This window comes from Ostrea edulis, chromosome 7 (genome assembly GCF_947568905.1).
Source record: "Ostrea edulis chromosome 7, xbOstEdul1.1, whole genome shotgun sequence".
NCBI classification, from domain to species: domain Eukaryota; kingdom Metazoa; phylum Mollusca; class Bivalvia; order Ostreida; family Ostreidae; genus Ostrea; species Ostrea edulis.
In genome coordinates this window covers 65028962-65046428 of record NC_079170.1, presented here as the reverse complement: position 1 = coordinate 65046428, position 17467 = coordinate 65028962, and the positions used below count along the sequence as shown (strand labels likewise).

General features: G+C 36.4%; 1 protein-coding gene across 1 annotated transcript; it reads left to right on the top strand.

Annotated features, from left to right (window-relative positions):
* Nucleotides 1-2313: 2313 nt before the first annotated feature.
* LOC125656378 (techylectin-5A-like) lies at nt 2314-11676 on the top strand. Its single transcript, XM_056145086.1, has 5 exons — nt 2314-3090; nt 6969-7049; nt 8106-8420; nt 8987-9128; nt 11468-11676. The coding sequence occupies exons 1-5, from the start codon at nt 2595-2597 to the stop codon at nt 11631-11633; spliced, it is 1200 nt and encodes a 399-aa protein (XP_056001061.1). The 5' UTR covers nt 2314-2594; the 3' UTR covers nt 11634-11676.
* The last annotated feature ends 5791 nt before the right edge of the window (nt 11677-17467 follow it).

The following is a 17467-nucleotide window of genomic DNA, read 5'->3' as shown; positions in this document are numbered from 1 at the left end:
GGAAATTATGACCTCATTTTTCAACACGGATATCATTGAATATACATGTAAGGAAAAATCAATTGTTTTTTCAGGGTCAGAATTTCAAAGAAACTCAATATTATAAAAAGAAACCCACTATAAAAGTTTGTTTTAATGATTTTCGATTTCAGTAAAACAGAGACGGTGCGTGAATTTACAAGGTAGAACTGTTGAGGAGCGTGCAGCCGGAGAAGAAATTGACTTTGTAAATTTCTTAACAAAGAAAATAAATAATAAAAAAGACCATATAAACTAGAAAACAGTGACGTAATGAAGGACCCGCGATAAATCTGAATATCCAAGAATTACATATTGTAAGTATATTTAAAAAAATATTCTTAACGGAACTTAAGTTATCGTACCCATAAAACGTGCTGATGGACAGACAGACGGACGGACCGACCTTCAAATTCTATGACAATCTTCTCAAGTTATTGCTTGCCGTAGAAAGTGCATCATTTTATGTAATACAAAGAAAAAATTGTAAGTCCCAGAACTCTGTACAGACGAACCTTTGCCTAATCCAAGTATTACGTATAGATTAAATTTCTGAAAATCTTCCCTAGGAAACTTAGGTTATTGCTTGCCGTAGAAAGTGCTGACAGACGAACTGCAGTGATTAATACAGGGCACCCGCCATAGGGCGGGTACAGACACTTAGGGCATTAATAACCTCTCCCTCCACCTCACCCCACCTTATTATTATTTTCTGATCTGGGATCCACGCACTTATATTTTTCTACTTATGTTTTGTAAAACTGCACTAGAGATCATCCAAAAATGTAAAAAAAAAAAAAAAAAAAAATTGTGTCTGTTACGTTTTAGTAAAAATCACGCTATCAGGGATTACAAGAAGAAATCACTGTCACCGTGAATTTTACTAATACATAACAGAGACAAAAATTACATTTTGTGATGATCTTTAATGCATTTCTATAAAACATAAGTAGAAAAATAAAAGTCTCCATCTTAGGCTAGATAAAAAATAAGGTGGGGAGGGGGGGGGGGGCATAATCCATGCCCCAAGTGCCCGTGATGGCGGGGCCTTAAAAACAAACACTAATCACGGAATTATTTTGGGCAAACTTTTACCCTCTTAAATGGGGAGGGGGAGGGATTCGTCCATCACTACATGGGATCAATCCATCAGTTCTTGAAACTTACATTCATAACACTCAAAACTTCTATAAAAAAGTGAAGGGGAGGGGCGCCAATCAGGCATGCACTGTGCCATACTCTGCACGTGAAAATAACAGAAAATGAAAGTTGTAAGAAAGTGGAAGGACCATGGTTCTCCGTATCTGGTAAATTCATTATTTATGATAAAGAAAATGTACTCACAGAAATAAACTATTTTCCAAGTTGTAAACGTTCTTTTAATTATAGTACACATGTATATTGTTGGAGATTCGGGGGCATATAAATTGTAATTGTTATTAAAACATTAGTTCTCTAAAGCGCTTCACAAATGTGAAAGAAAAGATAATATAAAATCGATGTGCACATACATGTGAATAAAATATTCATAGTGTCAGAATTAAAATGCATAAATACTATTATTAATATATAGCGATATGATATGATTACCCTAATAACATATGAAACAATTTAAAACAACCCTTAGGAATAATTAAATACATAAAAAGGACATAGGTATAATAAGAAACAAACAGCAGGTTTTTTTTTGGTTTTTTTTTAAAAACAGTTTTTGGTCTGTCCATCTGTTAGTCTGCTTGTCTGCAAAATCTTTAACCTTGGCCATAACATTTGAATGGATGTTGATAGGGATTTCATATTTCTTGTAACAAGACTTTTCTTAAAGGTAACAATTTTTTTTTTACCTTATGACCTTGGCCTTGGAATTTGACCTACTTTTAAAAAACCTTTAACCTTGGCCATCACATACACATGTGGGACTTATTTCATATTTCACAGGAGTAATCCCTTTGATAAGACCTTTGGGTGCCAGAATTATTTTGCTGCCACACAGGGGTATCAGTGTTTCACAAATACAGCTTGTAAATATAAGGAATCTCTTTCTGAATTTAAGGAATCGTTTTTATGTGTAAATGAAGGACTTTCGGTTATAAGGAATAAAATGGAGGAGTCTTCAGAAATTCTTCAGAAGTTAGTTTCTGTGTTTGTAACAAAGATTTTAATTGGAATTCTTCAGAAGCTAGTTTCTGTGAGTTTAATTGGAATTCCTCAGAAGCTAGTTTCTGTGTTTGTAACCAAAGAGTTTAATTGGAATTCCTCAGAAGCTAGTTTCTGTGTTTGTAACAAAGAGTTTAATTGGAATTCCTCAGAAGCTAGTTTCTGTGTTTGTAACAAAGAGTTTAATTGGAATTCCCCAGAAGCTAGTTTCTTTTTGTGTGTGTAACAAAGAAGTTCCTAAGGTAGTTTGATACATATATGAAGTGGGTTCTTTGAAATCCCTCAGTTTGACTACACTTGCTTCAAAAATTGAGTTATGTAGGGAGGGGTAACCATAATGAATTTTAACTTGTGAACATCATAGAATATTTACAAGAAGTTTACATTCTTAATTACTACCAAACTATAAGTCAAGGAATATGTACACCAACCCATGTATCCATCCTTTGTTTGTGTCATGTGTCCTTAAACTTGATATGTTTAATATCGTTCACAAAGAAAATACACTGATTAAATGTGTTCCATATTACCACAATTCCTTATCAAACAAGGTCAGGCAACACGAATCAAACATGGCGGGTTATGTTTTGATTTGGGCCATTTTCTCCAGTATTGATCTTTTAGTTCATTGCCAGGTGTACGTATTCCAAAATTTGGATGAACACGAGCAGCGGATATCTGTTTTGGAGTCTTCCATTGCAAATGCAACTTCATGTTGTAGCGCTCTTACAAAGGAAAACGAATTTCTAAAAATTCAAAACAAACAATTATTTTCGATGGTGCAGAACTTGTCTGCACAGTTTTCAGCACTTCAGCAGAACATGGTCGCCTTGACAACGGTACCCACGACAACACCTACTCCTTCGATACCGACAACAAAATTAATAACGACGACTGCGACCCCTACCCCGCCAGGTAATTATGAGAGAGAGAGAGAGAGAGAGAGAGAGAGAGAGAGAGAGAGAGGCATATTATTTAGGTTAACCCTTTCCCTAGCCCTAGCGCCCCCCCCCCTCCCCTTGAATGGATTCCGAGGCCTATGTCATGTCTAACTGACCATGCACCACACTGCATTATTATCACGAATGATAAATCTATAATACAAGGATGTGATGTTTCTTCTTTTCAAAGGAAAAAGTGTGATTGCCTCAATTTTTGAAAAAATGAAACACTCTGGGTTTGATCTAAAGTGACAGAAAATGATATTTTTCCAGGTAGCTGAGGTGTTTTCCTCCCTTTTTGACCAGTTTTCCTCTGATTTCTGAGAAATTCAGTCACAGCCCTGACTAAGAATAACACTACTTCCAAGACATCTGTGAAAAATCTCAATCTTTTCAGCAGTAACTGAAAGTCATTGTAGGGGACCAGATTTGGCTTAAGGAGGTATGCTACACCAGAGAAATTTGATATGGATGAAAAGTGGAGGATATATGCAACACTATTTTGAAATTGAAAACTTTCAAATTTACTTTATTTAGTCAAAAAATGCAGTTTTAGTAGAAAGCAATGTGAAAAAAATTTAAAACCCCTGCAGTCGACGTGCTACTCAGCTAGGCAATAATTTTTTTAATGAATAGACAAATATTGCTGATATTTATATTTTCATCCATGTTTTAAAAGGAAGTCAGCCATTATGACGATGTAGAGTAACTCCTTAGATTTTTTCGCTGAAAAATGATGGACCGTATCGCCCCTCCCTTTTTCTTGACCTGTAAAATGCTTATTGAATAAAAGATAACATACAATTAAACACTCTACCATGAAGATGAATAACCGTCACAAATGATAAAGTATTCTATTTAATTTTACTATTATTCATTGACAGGTATTGAGGAACATGCAAACTTTAAGACACAAGACGAGTTCTAATGCTATGATTTAAAAATAAATCAAATGGTATTCGAAACATCGATATCTATTTTTAGCACTATTTGCCAATGATAAACCTACGCTGTGTCATTTTTCTCTCGATGAAAACACTGACCTTTCAACTCGTTCTGCAAGAAAACCTAAATGTGTCTATAAAGTAAACACATATTCCTACGGAATGTTTGTGTTATGGGTGTAAACAGGTATAAACAATAGAAGCACATGAGAGCTATCTCTGCATGATCATCTTTTATGATACAAATTGCCACATGTCAATACCCAAGCACCTGAAGTATGGATACTACTGCCCCCCCCCCCCCTCTTCTGATTTTTTAGGGCGATAATTTTTCCGAAATATGGAGATTCCGTGTCTATCTCATCCCATTTTGGATTTATGTGATCGTGTCACGCTTGTTTAAAGCTTTATTAGAGGTAGGCCTAAGTTATACCGGTATTTTAAAATAGCTAATACCTTCACGATACAAAAATGCACCAACAACGTAAACTTCATATATTCGTATATTTCTTAAAGAGTCAGGAAAATATTGCAGACAAACTGAAGTTATTTTCATTTTAAAAGAAATAATTGCTACTCGATAAGATAATTTAAATAATGCCTTTTTACTTTATTAGATCCGATGTCCAAGTCAAATTAATTGGGGAAATTACCATATGATCATACCTTATCGCAAGTGAAATAAATAAATCGAGATTGAACTTGTGAAAGGTAACAAAAATGGTTAAAGTTTTAAGAAATAAAGATCGTGTTTTCGTGTATCTTGCAGGATAACCTGCGAAGTTGAGAAATGTTTTGAAATAGAAAAGCCGAGGCTTTTATATTCCAAACAATATTTTGAGACCAAGGAGGTTATCCTACAAAATACACGAAAACAAAAACTTTATTTCTGTTCTACTACGGCTCAGAAATATGTACAGCCAATAGCTTTTCTATATAGCTACGAATTAGGTCACTGTACATAACGTCACGACAGTTTTCGAAACGGCCTACATTATTGTTTGCTAACGAAAACGGTGAAATGGTTTTAAATCTACTTTTTGAAAAAAAAAATATCAAGTATTTAGATTGATGTTAACGGGGTATATCAATTTCGTTGAATACAGTTCAAGGAAAACTTGTCTGTGCATCGCCATGTTGACATGTGTATCGTTCTCGGAATGCAGACGATTGGTTTATAAATTAATTGACAAATGGTCTTCAGTCATTTATGAATTTGTTTTACAACATACAGTATATTGATTCATTTTTATGATTATAAAATTTAATTATCAGTCATTGACTTTATTGTTACATTAGCAAACCTCGGAGTGCAAGCGAGATGTGTATCAATTTTCTCTTACTCAGTTAATACGTATGCAGGTATATCGTAGAATAATGACCGCGGCATTCCTTTGATATTTGCAATAACTGTGGTAGAATTCAGAATACGTCTGCACACGGTTTACATTATTTGTAAAAAATTCTTTCATGTTTATACTGTAAAACTTATACGGTACCAATTTTGATGCACCAGATGCGCATTTCGACAAATAATGTCTTCTCAGTGATGCTCAAGCTGAAATATTGGAAATTCGAAATAACAGTAAACTTGTAAGAACTAAAAAACAAAAAACAGAGTGTCAAAGACTGGAGTCAAATTCGTCTGAGGATCAGAGCTATGCATGAGGGAGATAATCCTTAATTTTGAAATGAATTTGTACATTTTATCACAGCAATTAAATTTACATCAGTATTTTCAAGTCAGTAACGAAGTACTTAGCTAATGGACTGTAGAGACCCTCGGAGACTAACAGTCCACCAGCAGAAGCCTCGACCCAGGGGTCGTAATGTAAAACTTACACGGTACCAATTTTGATGCACCAGATGCGCATTTCGACAAATAATGTCTTCAGTGATGCTCAAGCTGAAATATTGGAAATCCGAAATAACAGTAATCTTGTAAGAGCTAAAAAAAAAAAAAAAAAAAAAAAAAAAAAAAAAACCCAGAGTGCCAAAGACTGGAGTCAAAATTCATTTAAGGATCAGAGCTATGAATGAGGGAGATAATCCTTACTTTTGAAATGAATTTCTAAATTTTATCACAGCAATTAGATATATATGGCACGCCAAATTCACAAAAATGAGCTAAACATAGTTTCACAGTTGATAAACTAGGTTTATCGACTGTAAACTATAGTTTACGGACCGTAAACTATAGTTAACGACGTTAATCTATATTTCACATCTGTAAACCATAGTTAACAGATAATCTATGTTTCACAAGCGTAAACTATAATTAACAATGAAAACAATCATTAGCGATTGCAAAACATAGTTTATCTGATAAATACGGTTTCACGATTGTAAACTACGGTTTACAAGTCATAGTTTATCTAATAAATATAGTATCACAATTTGTGAAACTAGCATTAACAATTGTGAACTATAGTTAACGAATGTAAATTATAGTTTACAAATGTGAATCTGTATTTATCAGCAAAATCTATTGTTAACTTTTATTTAAAGACAGATAAACTTGGATTAGCATTTGTAAACTATAGTTTACAACCGTTAAATATAGTTTTACGGATGAAAACTATAGTTAACGAATCGTTAACTATAGTTTACAGTTCGTAAACTATAGTTTACAGTCGATAAACCTAGTTTATCAACTGTGAAACTATGTTTAGCTCATTTTTGTGAATTTGGCGTGCCATAGATATACATGTACACCCGTATTTTCAAGCTAGTAACGAAGTACTTAGCTACTGGGCTGTAGAGATTTTTTCTGCTTTTCAGACAATGGCTATCAACTTCTTCGTGTCCTCAGAAAACTTTCGATATTTTTGCATCATTAAAAAACAGATCTACAGCTTAACCCAATGAATAGAGTTTGCGTTATGTCTATGAATCATATATTTCACAGCGATATCGGTGTCACGTGATTGTGCTGATTTGGCCGCCAAGGGACAAACACTCAGCGGTGTGTTCGATGTGAACATAGGAGGCAAGTAGCGAAATTCAAATACAACTGATTTGCATATATTATATTTCAACATTAACCCATCGCCTCATAGTTACGGCTGTATTTGAATCTCTCTCTCTCTCTCTCTCTCTCTCTCTCTCTCTCTCTCTCTCTCTGTATTAAAATAATGTACTTCGTGATAAGAAAAGGCAAAATATAGACGGCACAATCAAACATATTTACGTAATAAATTTGTTTTTCATTAATTCAAAGTAATTGCTGTATGTAAACAATGAAACACGCCTACTGGTATTTCACGGTCTAGACTTTACTTACGAACTTCAAGGTCCAATGTAAGCTAAAATAATTTGACCCCCCCCCCCTCAACACATCAGCATCATTTACACTACATTTACATCCACCCTCTGCAACACATCAGCATCATTTACATCCACCCCCTGCAACACATAAGCATCATTTACATTACATTTACATCCACCCCCTGCAACACATCAGCATCATGGACATTACATTTACATCCATCCTCTGCAACACATCAGTATCATGGACATTACATTTACATCCATCCTCTGCAACACATCAGTATCATGGACATTACATTTACATCCATCCTCTGCAACACATCAGTATCATGGACATTACATTTACATCCATCCTCTGCAACACATCAGCATCATGTACATTACATTACACTGGGAAACATTTGTCTTCGTTTCATGATTCAATCGACTCTACTGATGTATTTCTTTAAACATCAGTGGAGAGCTTACCAGACTTATTATTGTCCTCTCTACATGATGAGACGTAAACGTAAATTGAAGAAAGATGTCACAATAATCACGGCAACTTTCAATCTAAATAACCCAAACAACCCCTTTTCTATTTCTTGGTAACTATGGTATTGTTTCTTAATTTAATGCAACAACACTTGTTTTGAGCCATGTGGTTGGAGTCTGCATTTTTTTTATGACAAGACAAACATATGTATCATGAATACTGACATAAATATTTTGAGGTAAAATTCGATTTAGAAGAACCATATCAGTTTGAATAAGGCGAAACCTTATCATATTCCAGGAAATGCAAAAAAAGTTTACTGCGATTTTGACCACGACGGGGGGCGCTGGACAGTGATACAGCGACGCCAGGGCGCACCTGTAGATTTCAATCGAAACTGGACGGAGTATCGCGATGGATTTGGGGTCCTTACTACTGACTTCTGGCTCGGAAACGAGGTTATCCACAGACTCACTGCAGCCGGAAATAACATCCTCAACATCAAAGTGATGGATTGGTCAGGGAATATCGAATTCGCAGAATATAAGAATTTTTACTTGAGTGACGAAAGCACAGACTACACCATGACTGTTGGCAAATACTCGGGAACTGCAGGTACTAGTATTCCAATGACACATATATACGACTAAAATACTTGTTTGTCTGTCAATATAAGAAACATTGAGATAAAAGGAAGCCAACCATTATGTCACTGTAGTATACATTCTTAAACTACAATGGTAGATGTAAAACACTAGCTGCATTAAATCTAAACTCATCTATAAAATTGTTGTATTCATTGTGTAAGTAGATGACAACTACGTCTACCGCAGGGACTAAATCACACCGTCCATTAGTAACAGCACAACGACCCGGAACGTCGTAACATTCGATTTGCGGCAAATTTGGCCTTAACCTCGTCAGATTAGTGATATTGACCTTCAACGGTGATAGAAAGACCTTGTCATCTCAGTTCACCAAATGTGGCCTCTCCTAGTCTAGTTTAAATGTCATGACTAGGGGTAAAATGCAGTCAGACAAAGGAGAGACAGGCGGACTAAATACATATCCCCCGCCATCTTGAGGACAACAAAGCAGGGGTGGAGAAGAATCATTATGCTGCATGTTTAGATGAATAAGATATATGTTGACGTTTACTTCCAGTTTGATTTGATTTGCAGGGGATTCGTTTAATTACCCGTCGTCCAGTCTACTACGTCATAACAATCACAGATTCAGCACACCAGATCGGGATCGGGATAACTCTTTTATGAATTGTGCCCAACTTTTGAAGTCGGGATGGTGGTTTAATTCCTGCTACAGGTATAGCAAATACATTTAACGTTCAAGTTATACAGAAGTGATACAAGTGAAGATTGAAGATTGATTGATTTTACATCATTTAACGCCCCCCCCCCCCTCTCTCTTTAAAATTTAGGCCTGTGCTCAGCGCTTACCGCCTTTGAGCAGGGGGATCTTTATCGTGCCACACCTGTTATGACACAAGGCCGTGGTTTTTGTGGTCTCATCCGAAGGACTGCCCCATTTAGTCGCTTCTTACGACAAGCAAGGGGTACTGAGGACCTATTCTAACCCGGTTCCCCAAGGGAACAAGTGAAGAAGATATAGAATACTGTGAAATTCATTTCATGCTTCGATTTTCGTGGCTTCGTTTTTGCAATACCGTAAATCTCTTAGTATTCCGCGAAGCCTTATTTCTACGATATTGCTTTGTTGGATTTATTAATGATTTATTTCCACGACATTGCCTTAAGCGAGACATAATTTCAAAACGTGTAAATTTTTCGCAACGTCTAAACGTGAAACTCAGATAAATAAAAGACATGGCTTTTTGACATCATGGACAGCTGGTTTTTTTCTCAATAAAACCAGTACATGGATATATTCATATGTTGTGCGCAGTCGTCCAAATAAATTACTTTGTTAAACACCACTTTGATTCCACGCACGAGTACTCTGAAACTGATATTAAAAAGATGTTAGAGTTCCTCATCGACAATAGTTACGTATAGTCATTGGTGATCAGTCTTCCAAAAGTCTGTTGGAATTCCCATTAGCACAAATTGTGCGTTATTATTGGCTAACCTGATGTTTGTATTCTTACGAGGAAGGCTTTATTGAAAAGCTTCACCTTTCATATGAGAACAAAATCTCTAGACTTGCCGTGGCCTTTCAACTCGACATTTAGATACTAGTATATCAACGACGTTTTATTTATTAACAATACTCATTTTCATTTATATGTCGATTCGAGACATCCCAGTGATATAAAATAAAAACGAGCACAGAGTCTTCCATGTTTTCTTCATATTTGGATATTCTATTGAACATAAATGGCAACAGCAAACTAACAACACAACTTTGTGACAAACGATATGACTTCAGATTCTCCATCATCGACTATCCATATTTATGTAGCAATTCTCCATTATCAATTGCATATTGTGTTTGTCTTTCAACTGATTCCATACGCAAGAGCTTGTTCTGCGCATGATCAGTTTTTAAATCGAGGCAGGCTACTGATAAACAAGTTGATGGTACAGGGGTTTCAACAGTCTCGATTAAAGTCAGCATTTCCCATATTCTTTGGTCGTTATAACGATCTAGTTTGCCAATACAACAATTGGGTCAAATGTTATCTAACGTGTTTCCTACCGATTGTTAGACCTTTCGTGGCACACTGATTTTGACTGCGGATAGCTCCGTTTACCTGATCAGGATATAGGGCTCACGGCGGGTGTAAACGGTCGACAGGGGATGCTTACTACTCCTAGGCACCTGATCCCACCTCTGGTGTGTCCAGGGGTCCGTGTTTGTCCAACTATCTATTTTGTATTGATTTTAGGAGTTATGAGATTGATCACTGTTCGTTATCTTCACCTTTCATAAACAAGTTGATATTACAGTGGTTTCAACAGTCTCGTATATAAATAAAACATTTCGCAAATTCTGTGGTCGTTATAACGATCTAGTTTGCCAATACACAAATGTACAAATACTGTCCGACGTGTTTCACACCAGTTGTTAGGCCACTCTTTACACATTGATTTTTAGTACGAATTACTCCGTTTACCTGACCTGATATGGGCTAACGACGGGTGTGACAGGGGATGCTCACTCCTCCATAGCAATTGATCCCACCTCTGGTATATCCAAGGGTCCGTGATGCCCAACTCTCTATTTTGTATTTCTTATAGTAGTTATGAGATTGATCAATGTTAGTTATCTTCCCCTTTCCATACATGTATGCACAGACGTATCCCATTTCTCACGACATTGTTTACCTGTTCTGGGAAGTGTTCAAAAAATAGCTTTCATGTAGGCTGGTGATATCGGCACTGCAAAATTTATTCATTGCTTAAATAAAACCATCCCTTTTCTTACCAGGTTATGGAAAATAAGTTCGATATAAGTAAAACACCCAAGATAATCGATCGAACAAATCGTTCATCTTGGGTTCTACATGTGCTCACCGTTCAACAAATTTCATGTGCGTGCGTGCGTGTATGTGTGTGATACCAAATATCAATCGCAAAAACAATGCCAGACGAACAACCAGAAACTGAGATGAGAGTGGAAACTCGTGATTGAAGTTTGGTTACAATAGAAACATCATCGCCGTATTCTTCTTCTATGTTTAGCTCCAACCTAAATGGCATGTTTCTCAAAGGAACTCCACACGGACCGAAAACCATGGGAGAGGTGTCTGGAGAACCCACACTGGAGGGCACCGGAATAGAGTGGTATCCATGGAAACATCAACAGTACTCAATGGCGCATGTGGAAATGAAGATTAGGCCAGTTTGAGAAGTTTTCCAAACAAGTAGATTGTTTCACAAACAAACGTATGAAATACATATTAAACAAATAAAAATTGATTTGTTCGCTTTACATTTCATTCATATTGAGACGTCATCAGTTGTAGGTGAAGTACCACAGATTTATAAACCTTATAATTAGTGCTCAGGGCCATAGCGAGTTTTTTCAATGTGCCCACTCCTGCCGCAACACGGGACCTCCTTTTTTCATATCGTGCATATTTTTGTGACTATTCCTTCTTTTATTTTTGTTTAGAAAACTTCTTTTTGTCCTGGAATCCGGGGATTATGGTTAGGATTAAGACAGATAACTCCTGCACTCTTGTTTAATAAAAAGAATAACCCTCAAAATATTACGATCTATCTCGGTCTTCGTCTTGTCTTTCTTTTGTTTGCCTCTTACTATGTATGACATGACATTGCGACAAGTCTCTTGTTTCAAATTTCAATTTTGAAATATTTCATGAACTCCTTATTTCTATAATAAACAGAACATCTCACAAGTATTTCCAAATACATAGATACTCCGAGCCAAAGTGCAAATCAATAAAGTGACTCAATACGGAGTCCGCCGCTAGTTTATCATTTGTACCTCTAAGTGGGAGTGTTGACTTTCGGGATTCTATTGACTTTTTCCCCTCAGAAGATTCTAATGTTTACTGACCATGATAGTTATAAAAACCACCGTATTTAACCAGACGCTAATGATATTCTGTTTCGTCTTCGTGTGGTCTTTTATTACGGGATTGCTGTTTGTCTTCTGTCGCTAATTTCTTTGTGGTCTTCGAGAGAGGGTTTACTCAAATGCGCAATCAGTACCATGCGTATTTAAGAATAAATTTCATTTTTGAAAATACACGTGACGATTACGCAAGCTTACTTCATGAAACAGACTAGCGCTTCATAAAAAGTGTGATGGCGTGAAGCGTTGCTGTTCATACCCTCATGTATTTTCAAAAATGAAAGTTAGTTTTACATTTACATTCTATTTTCATTTCTATCGGCATTCCCAGCCATTAAAATAGGTGTACTATATTCATCAAGATTCATACGCATATTGTTTACATTCATGCATGAAAATAGCTATCATTTCAGTTTTGTAAAGATGTCGAAGCAAAAACATTGGACATACATAGATACATCTTGTCACTGTGGTTGATGTCGTCATATTTACCCCAGGGGAGATAAGGAAAGAGGTTTTGTTATCAGATGATGTAATTAAGATGAAAGATGGGATTTCAAATTCTCAAGTGTTATTGGTAGAACGATATCTGGAGTCCATATTAAATGAAACGTCGACTGAGATACTCCGGTAACGAAGTTCGCTGCTTCAGCCTATAATTTGTAATTTACATGTATCAAATTTGCAAGAAGCTACAAATGCTATTTGTGGACAGAGTTTAAAATAAACTCCGCACTCTTTGAATCCTTTTCTTCTTTGATGTCACTTGCATGGATGCTAACTTGCACCATGATCTGGTTTCTTTTTTTAATGTGAAAGGATTAGTTTTTTTTTAATATGAGAGGATTAGTCTACTAGATAGTGCTGTTGAGAATTTGCCGCGTTGCGAGCCGAGTGAGTGCCTGACGAGAAGATTCCTTGTTACCTATCTAAAATATTGCAGAGAAGGGGACACTTAGAATAAGCCACACCTCTTAAATGAGTTGAAAGGTAAATTTGAAAATCTTTCAGTGTTGCGAAGCACGTGATCAAAACATAATTTGTCTGCATGCCGACAATCACTCTCCACAAGAATACTACCCGGTATGAAGACCCTGACTTCTATTGTTTTACGGGTAAAATGTCAAGGTCACAGGGAGGAATATCATGACATTTTTGTGCACAACATTTAAAATAATATCGTATCAGATTTGTTGGACTGGTACCTTGTAGAAATACCTTGGTTCCCACGGTTACAGGTTAAAGTTCAAGGTAACTGAGCCGGAAAAATTATGTACTAGAGATTGACTTGGCAAGTGTCTTGAATAAAAATCGAGATATACTATAACGGGAAGACGTGGAACCTGTTCTGTAGAGCATTCAGACGCCTACAGTTAACACAGGGCCCGGTGTCAGTGCGGCACTACATAAAAAGCTGTCATGACCAAAACTTCAATCGTTTTCAAAACTCGAAACCATGATTTTGAACCATCTTGTAATAGGTACATAGAATGTAAGGCACCTGTACCCACACCACAAAAAATACCTGGGCAGGTGTATACCACGCTTGGCCGCCAACAACTGAACCTGATTTTGCGTAACGGTAACATGCTAACATTTGGTCGATTTTTTTCTGTATTCAAATGATGGCAGATGGGCGCTTGCGCTTTTTCTCATATCCCGTGACTGTTAGCGTGTCACACCTGATATGCTTTCTGCCTTTCTGTCTTTCTACAACTCAATTCACAAGCAGTGCATGGAGTAAATCTTGTCAGAAGTCATGGCGCTGTCATCTTTTTAATTTGCCTGACTTCTGGCGAGGAAAGTTTGGGTGGGTACCCGTATCAGAACCCAGGTTAAAGGGAGAATGTCGAACTTGGCCTTTGTTTCCCTATTAAGGAAAATGACAAGCTGCCCTGAAGTGACGCAGAACCTCTTCTTTTCATTTATACACGGGTTCAGTAGGAGTCCATCAGATGGGAAATGGGAAAATGTTTCTAATTTTCGTAACAAGCTATCCGTTGTATAAATACAAACACGATTCAAATTTATATACATATAGAAATAAGACGGATTCTTTCCTTCAAGTCTCAAATTCATTTTAGAAACGTCATGCTCGCTATGGTCAGTCGATACATTGTATTTTAAATCTCTGGTCGGTCTGTATCAAATGCTCAAACATAAACTGCTCTCGAGATAGACGTACTGACCTTTACGCAATCATTCCGAATCCGAAAATTTGTCCACGGTCACAATGTTAAAACCCTTTCTTATTGAGATCGTATAATGGTAGATCAGAGCTTAACGTTAGATAATGTAACACAATTATTACTTAGGTCCTTTCTCTAGAATTTGCGATTTAGATATTGACCAAATGCTATTCGACCTTTTAGCCAATCAACCAATTTGTCCAAATATCCCAATGTGTAACTCAGCTTAAGTACTTTGCATTTGGAACTTAGTATCCAATATTTCATAATTCAGAGACTTTTGGTATTCACTGATTTGAATAAAGGATCAGTACGAATATTAGCCGGATTTTGTAACGAACGGCGAACGACACTGCAACGTTCTCTGGATTGCATTAATGTCAGTACATTTGCAATGTACCTGAAACGTCTGCATGCGCTATAAGACGATCTGGTTCATCAGAAATCCCTGGGCGTGGGCTCTCTGGTTTGGATCGTCGGAGTTGCTGTTATCCCGTAGGAAAGATGTTTAGCTTTTAAAAGTTTGAACTTTATTCATTTTACGAAAATTAACAAACAAGGTGTTATTGACGTTGGCTGAAAACGGAGTATTTTTGTCGTACCTGTAGAAATTAATACCCTTCAAAAAGATCCTTAGTTGCTATTAGTTTTCAAGATTGAATATGAAAGGTAAAAGTCTCTAAAATGGAAATTCCCAAATTTCAGCTATAGTTTTATTTGATTTTTAGCAAGCTTTCTGGGGATGCTATTGCATACAGATTTTAGTTGATGTTGGTTTTGAATATGAGAGGTCAAAGTGATTGAAAGTTAAATTTGAAATGCTTTCAGTGTTGCGAAGCACGTAATCAAAACATAATTTGTTTGCATGCCGACCATCACCCTTCACAAGAAATATGTTACTTCCTCATTAGTGTTACTACCATTACCTGCACCAAAAATGACAGCTTCAACAGAGATCCTGATATATCTACTGTGTATTAATCACGTGATATTTTTCTGAGAATTCCTACCAAAGTAACAGGCCCATACCAGTATCATATAGGACTCGAACTCGTAGATAGAATATTCTATGAAAATATGATTGATTGTGTAGATTTTGTTTAATGTCCTTCTTGAGAATTTTTCATTCCTACGGAGACGTCATCGGTGCCAATGAAGGGCTGCAAAATTTAGGTCTATGCTCGGCGTTTACGGCCTTTGAGCAGGGAGGGATTTTTATCATACCACACCTACTGTGACACGGGACCTCGGTTTTGGCGGTCTCATCCGAAGGACCGACCCATTTAATCGCCTCTTACGACAAGTAAGGGGTGCTGAGCACCTATTCTAACCTGGTTTCCTACGGAAATTATGAAAATATGGACACAACTGCAGAAAAAAGGGGCCGGGGATTTCTAGGATTGCAGATTATATCATATGTATTTTTAAGGAAAGTTATAACAATAATCTAAAATGACTACTTACTTTAATTTAACTGACAAGCGCATAGTGTGACCATGTCTTGCGATTGCGATTCGCGATACTTGGTTTCTCAATTTTCACCATACTGCAACTTTTATAAAGATTCGTGTCCCTATTGGTTTTAAAGAAAAAAAATGGAGAATGTGCAGGTCGATGAAAGGGGTAATCTAAATATTTTTTTTAAAAACTAGCTTGTATTCAAAGTCACTTGTTAAGGGGAGACATTGGTTCCAAACGGTTTTTAAAGGATATATCAGGTTTCCCTATACATGTTATTCCGTGAGCAAACTTAACGTGTATACTACGTCCGTCAGTCACGTTCTGATATCCACTGAATTAACCCGATTTACGTTTACGTTCTGATAGCCACTGAATTAACCCGATTTACGTTTACGTTCTGATATCCACTGAATTAACCCGATTTACGTTTCAGTCATGATCTGATAGCCACTGAATTAACCCGATTTACGTTTACGTTCTGATATCCACTGAATTAACCCGATTTACGTTTCAGTCATGATCTGATATCCACTGAATAAAACCCGATTTACGTTTACGTTCTGATATCCACTGAATTAACCCGATTTACGTTTAAATCACGTTCTGATATCCACTGAATTAACCCGATTTACGTTTCAGTCACGATCTGATATCCACTGAATAAAACCCGATTTACGTTTAAATCACGTTCTGATATTCACTGAATTAACCCGATTTACGTTTAAATCACGTTCTGATATTCACTGAATTAACACGATTTACGTTTAAATCACGTTCTGATATTCACTGAATTAACCCGATTTACGTTTAAATCACGTTCTGATATTCACTGAATTAACACGATTTACGTTTAAATCACGTTCTGATATTCACTGAATTAACCCGATTTACGTTTCAGTCACGATCTGATATTCACTGAATAAAACCCGATTTAGGTTTAAATCACGTTCTGATATTCACTGAATTAACCCGATTTACGTTTAAATCACGTTCTGATATTCACTGAATAAAACCCGATTTAGGTTTAAATCACGTTCTGATATTCACTGAATTAACCCGATTTACGTTTAAATCACGTTCTGATATTCACTGAATTAACACGATTTACGTTTAAATCACGTTCTGATATTCACTGAATTAACCCGATTTACGTTTCAGTCACGATCTGATATTCACTGAATAAAACCCGATTTAGGTTTAAATCACGTTCTGATATTCACTGAATTAACCCGATTTACGTTTAAATCACGTTCTGATATTCACTGAATAAAACCCGATTTAGGTTTAAATCACGTTCTGATATTCACTGAATTAACCCGATTTACGTTTCAGTCATGATCTGATATCCACTGAATTAACACGATTTACGTTTTTAAATCACGTTCTGATATCCACTGAATTAAGCCGATTTACGTTTCAGTCACGTTCTGATATTCACTGAATTAACCCGATTTACGTTTAAATCACGTTCTGATATTCACTGAATTAACC

Coding starts and splice junctions, on each gene's coding strand:
- LOC125656378 (XM_056145086.1), top strand. CDS start 2,595: ATGTACACCAACCCATGTATCCATCCTTTGTTTGTGTCATGTGTCCTT. Junction 8,421..8,986: donor CAAATACTCGGGAACTGCAG/GTACTAGTATTC, acceptor TTTGATTTGCAG/GGGATTCGTTTAATTACCCG. Junction 9,129..11,467: donor TGGTTTAATTCCTGCTACAG/GTATAGCAAATA, acceptor TTCTATGTTTAG/CTCCAACCTAAATGGCATGT.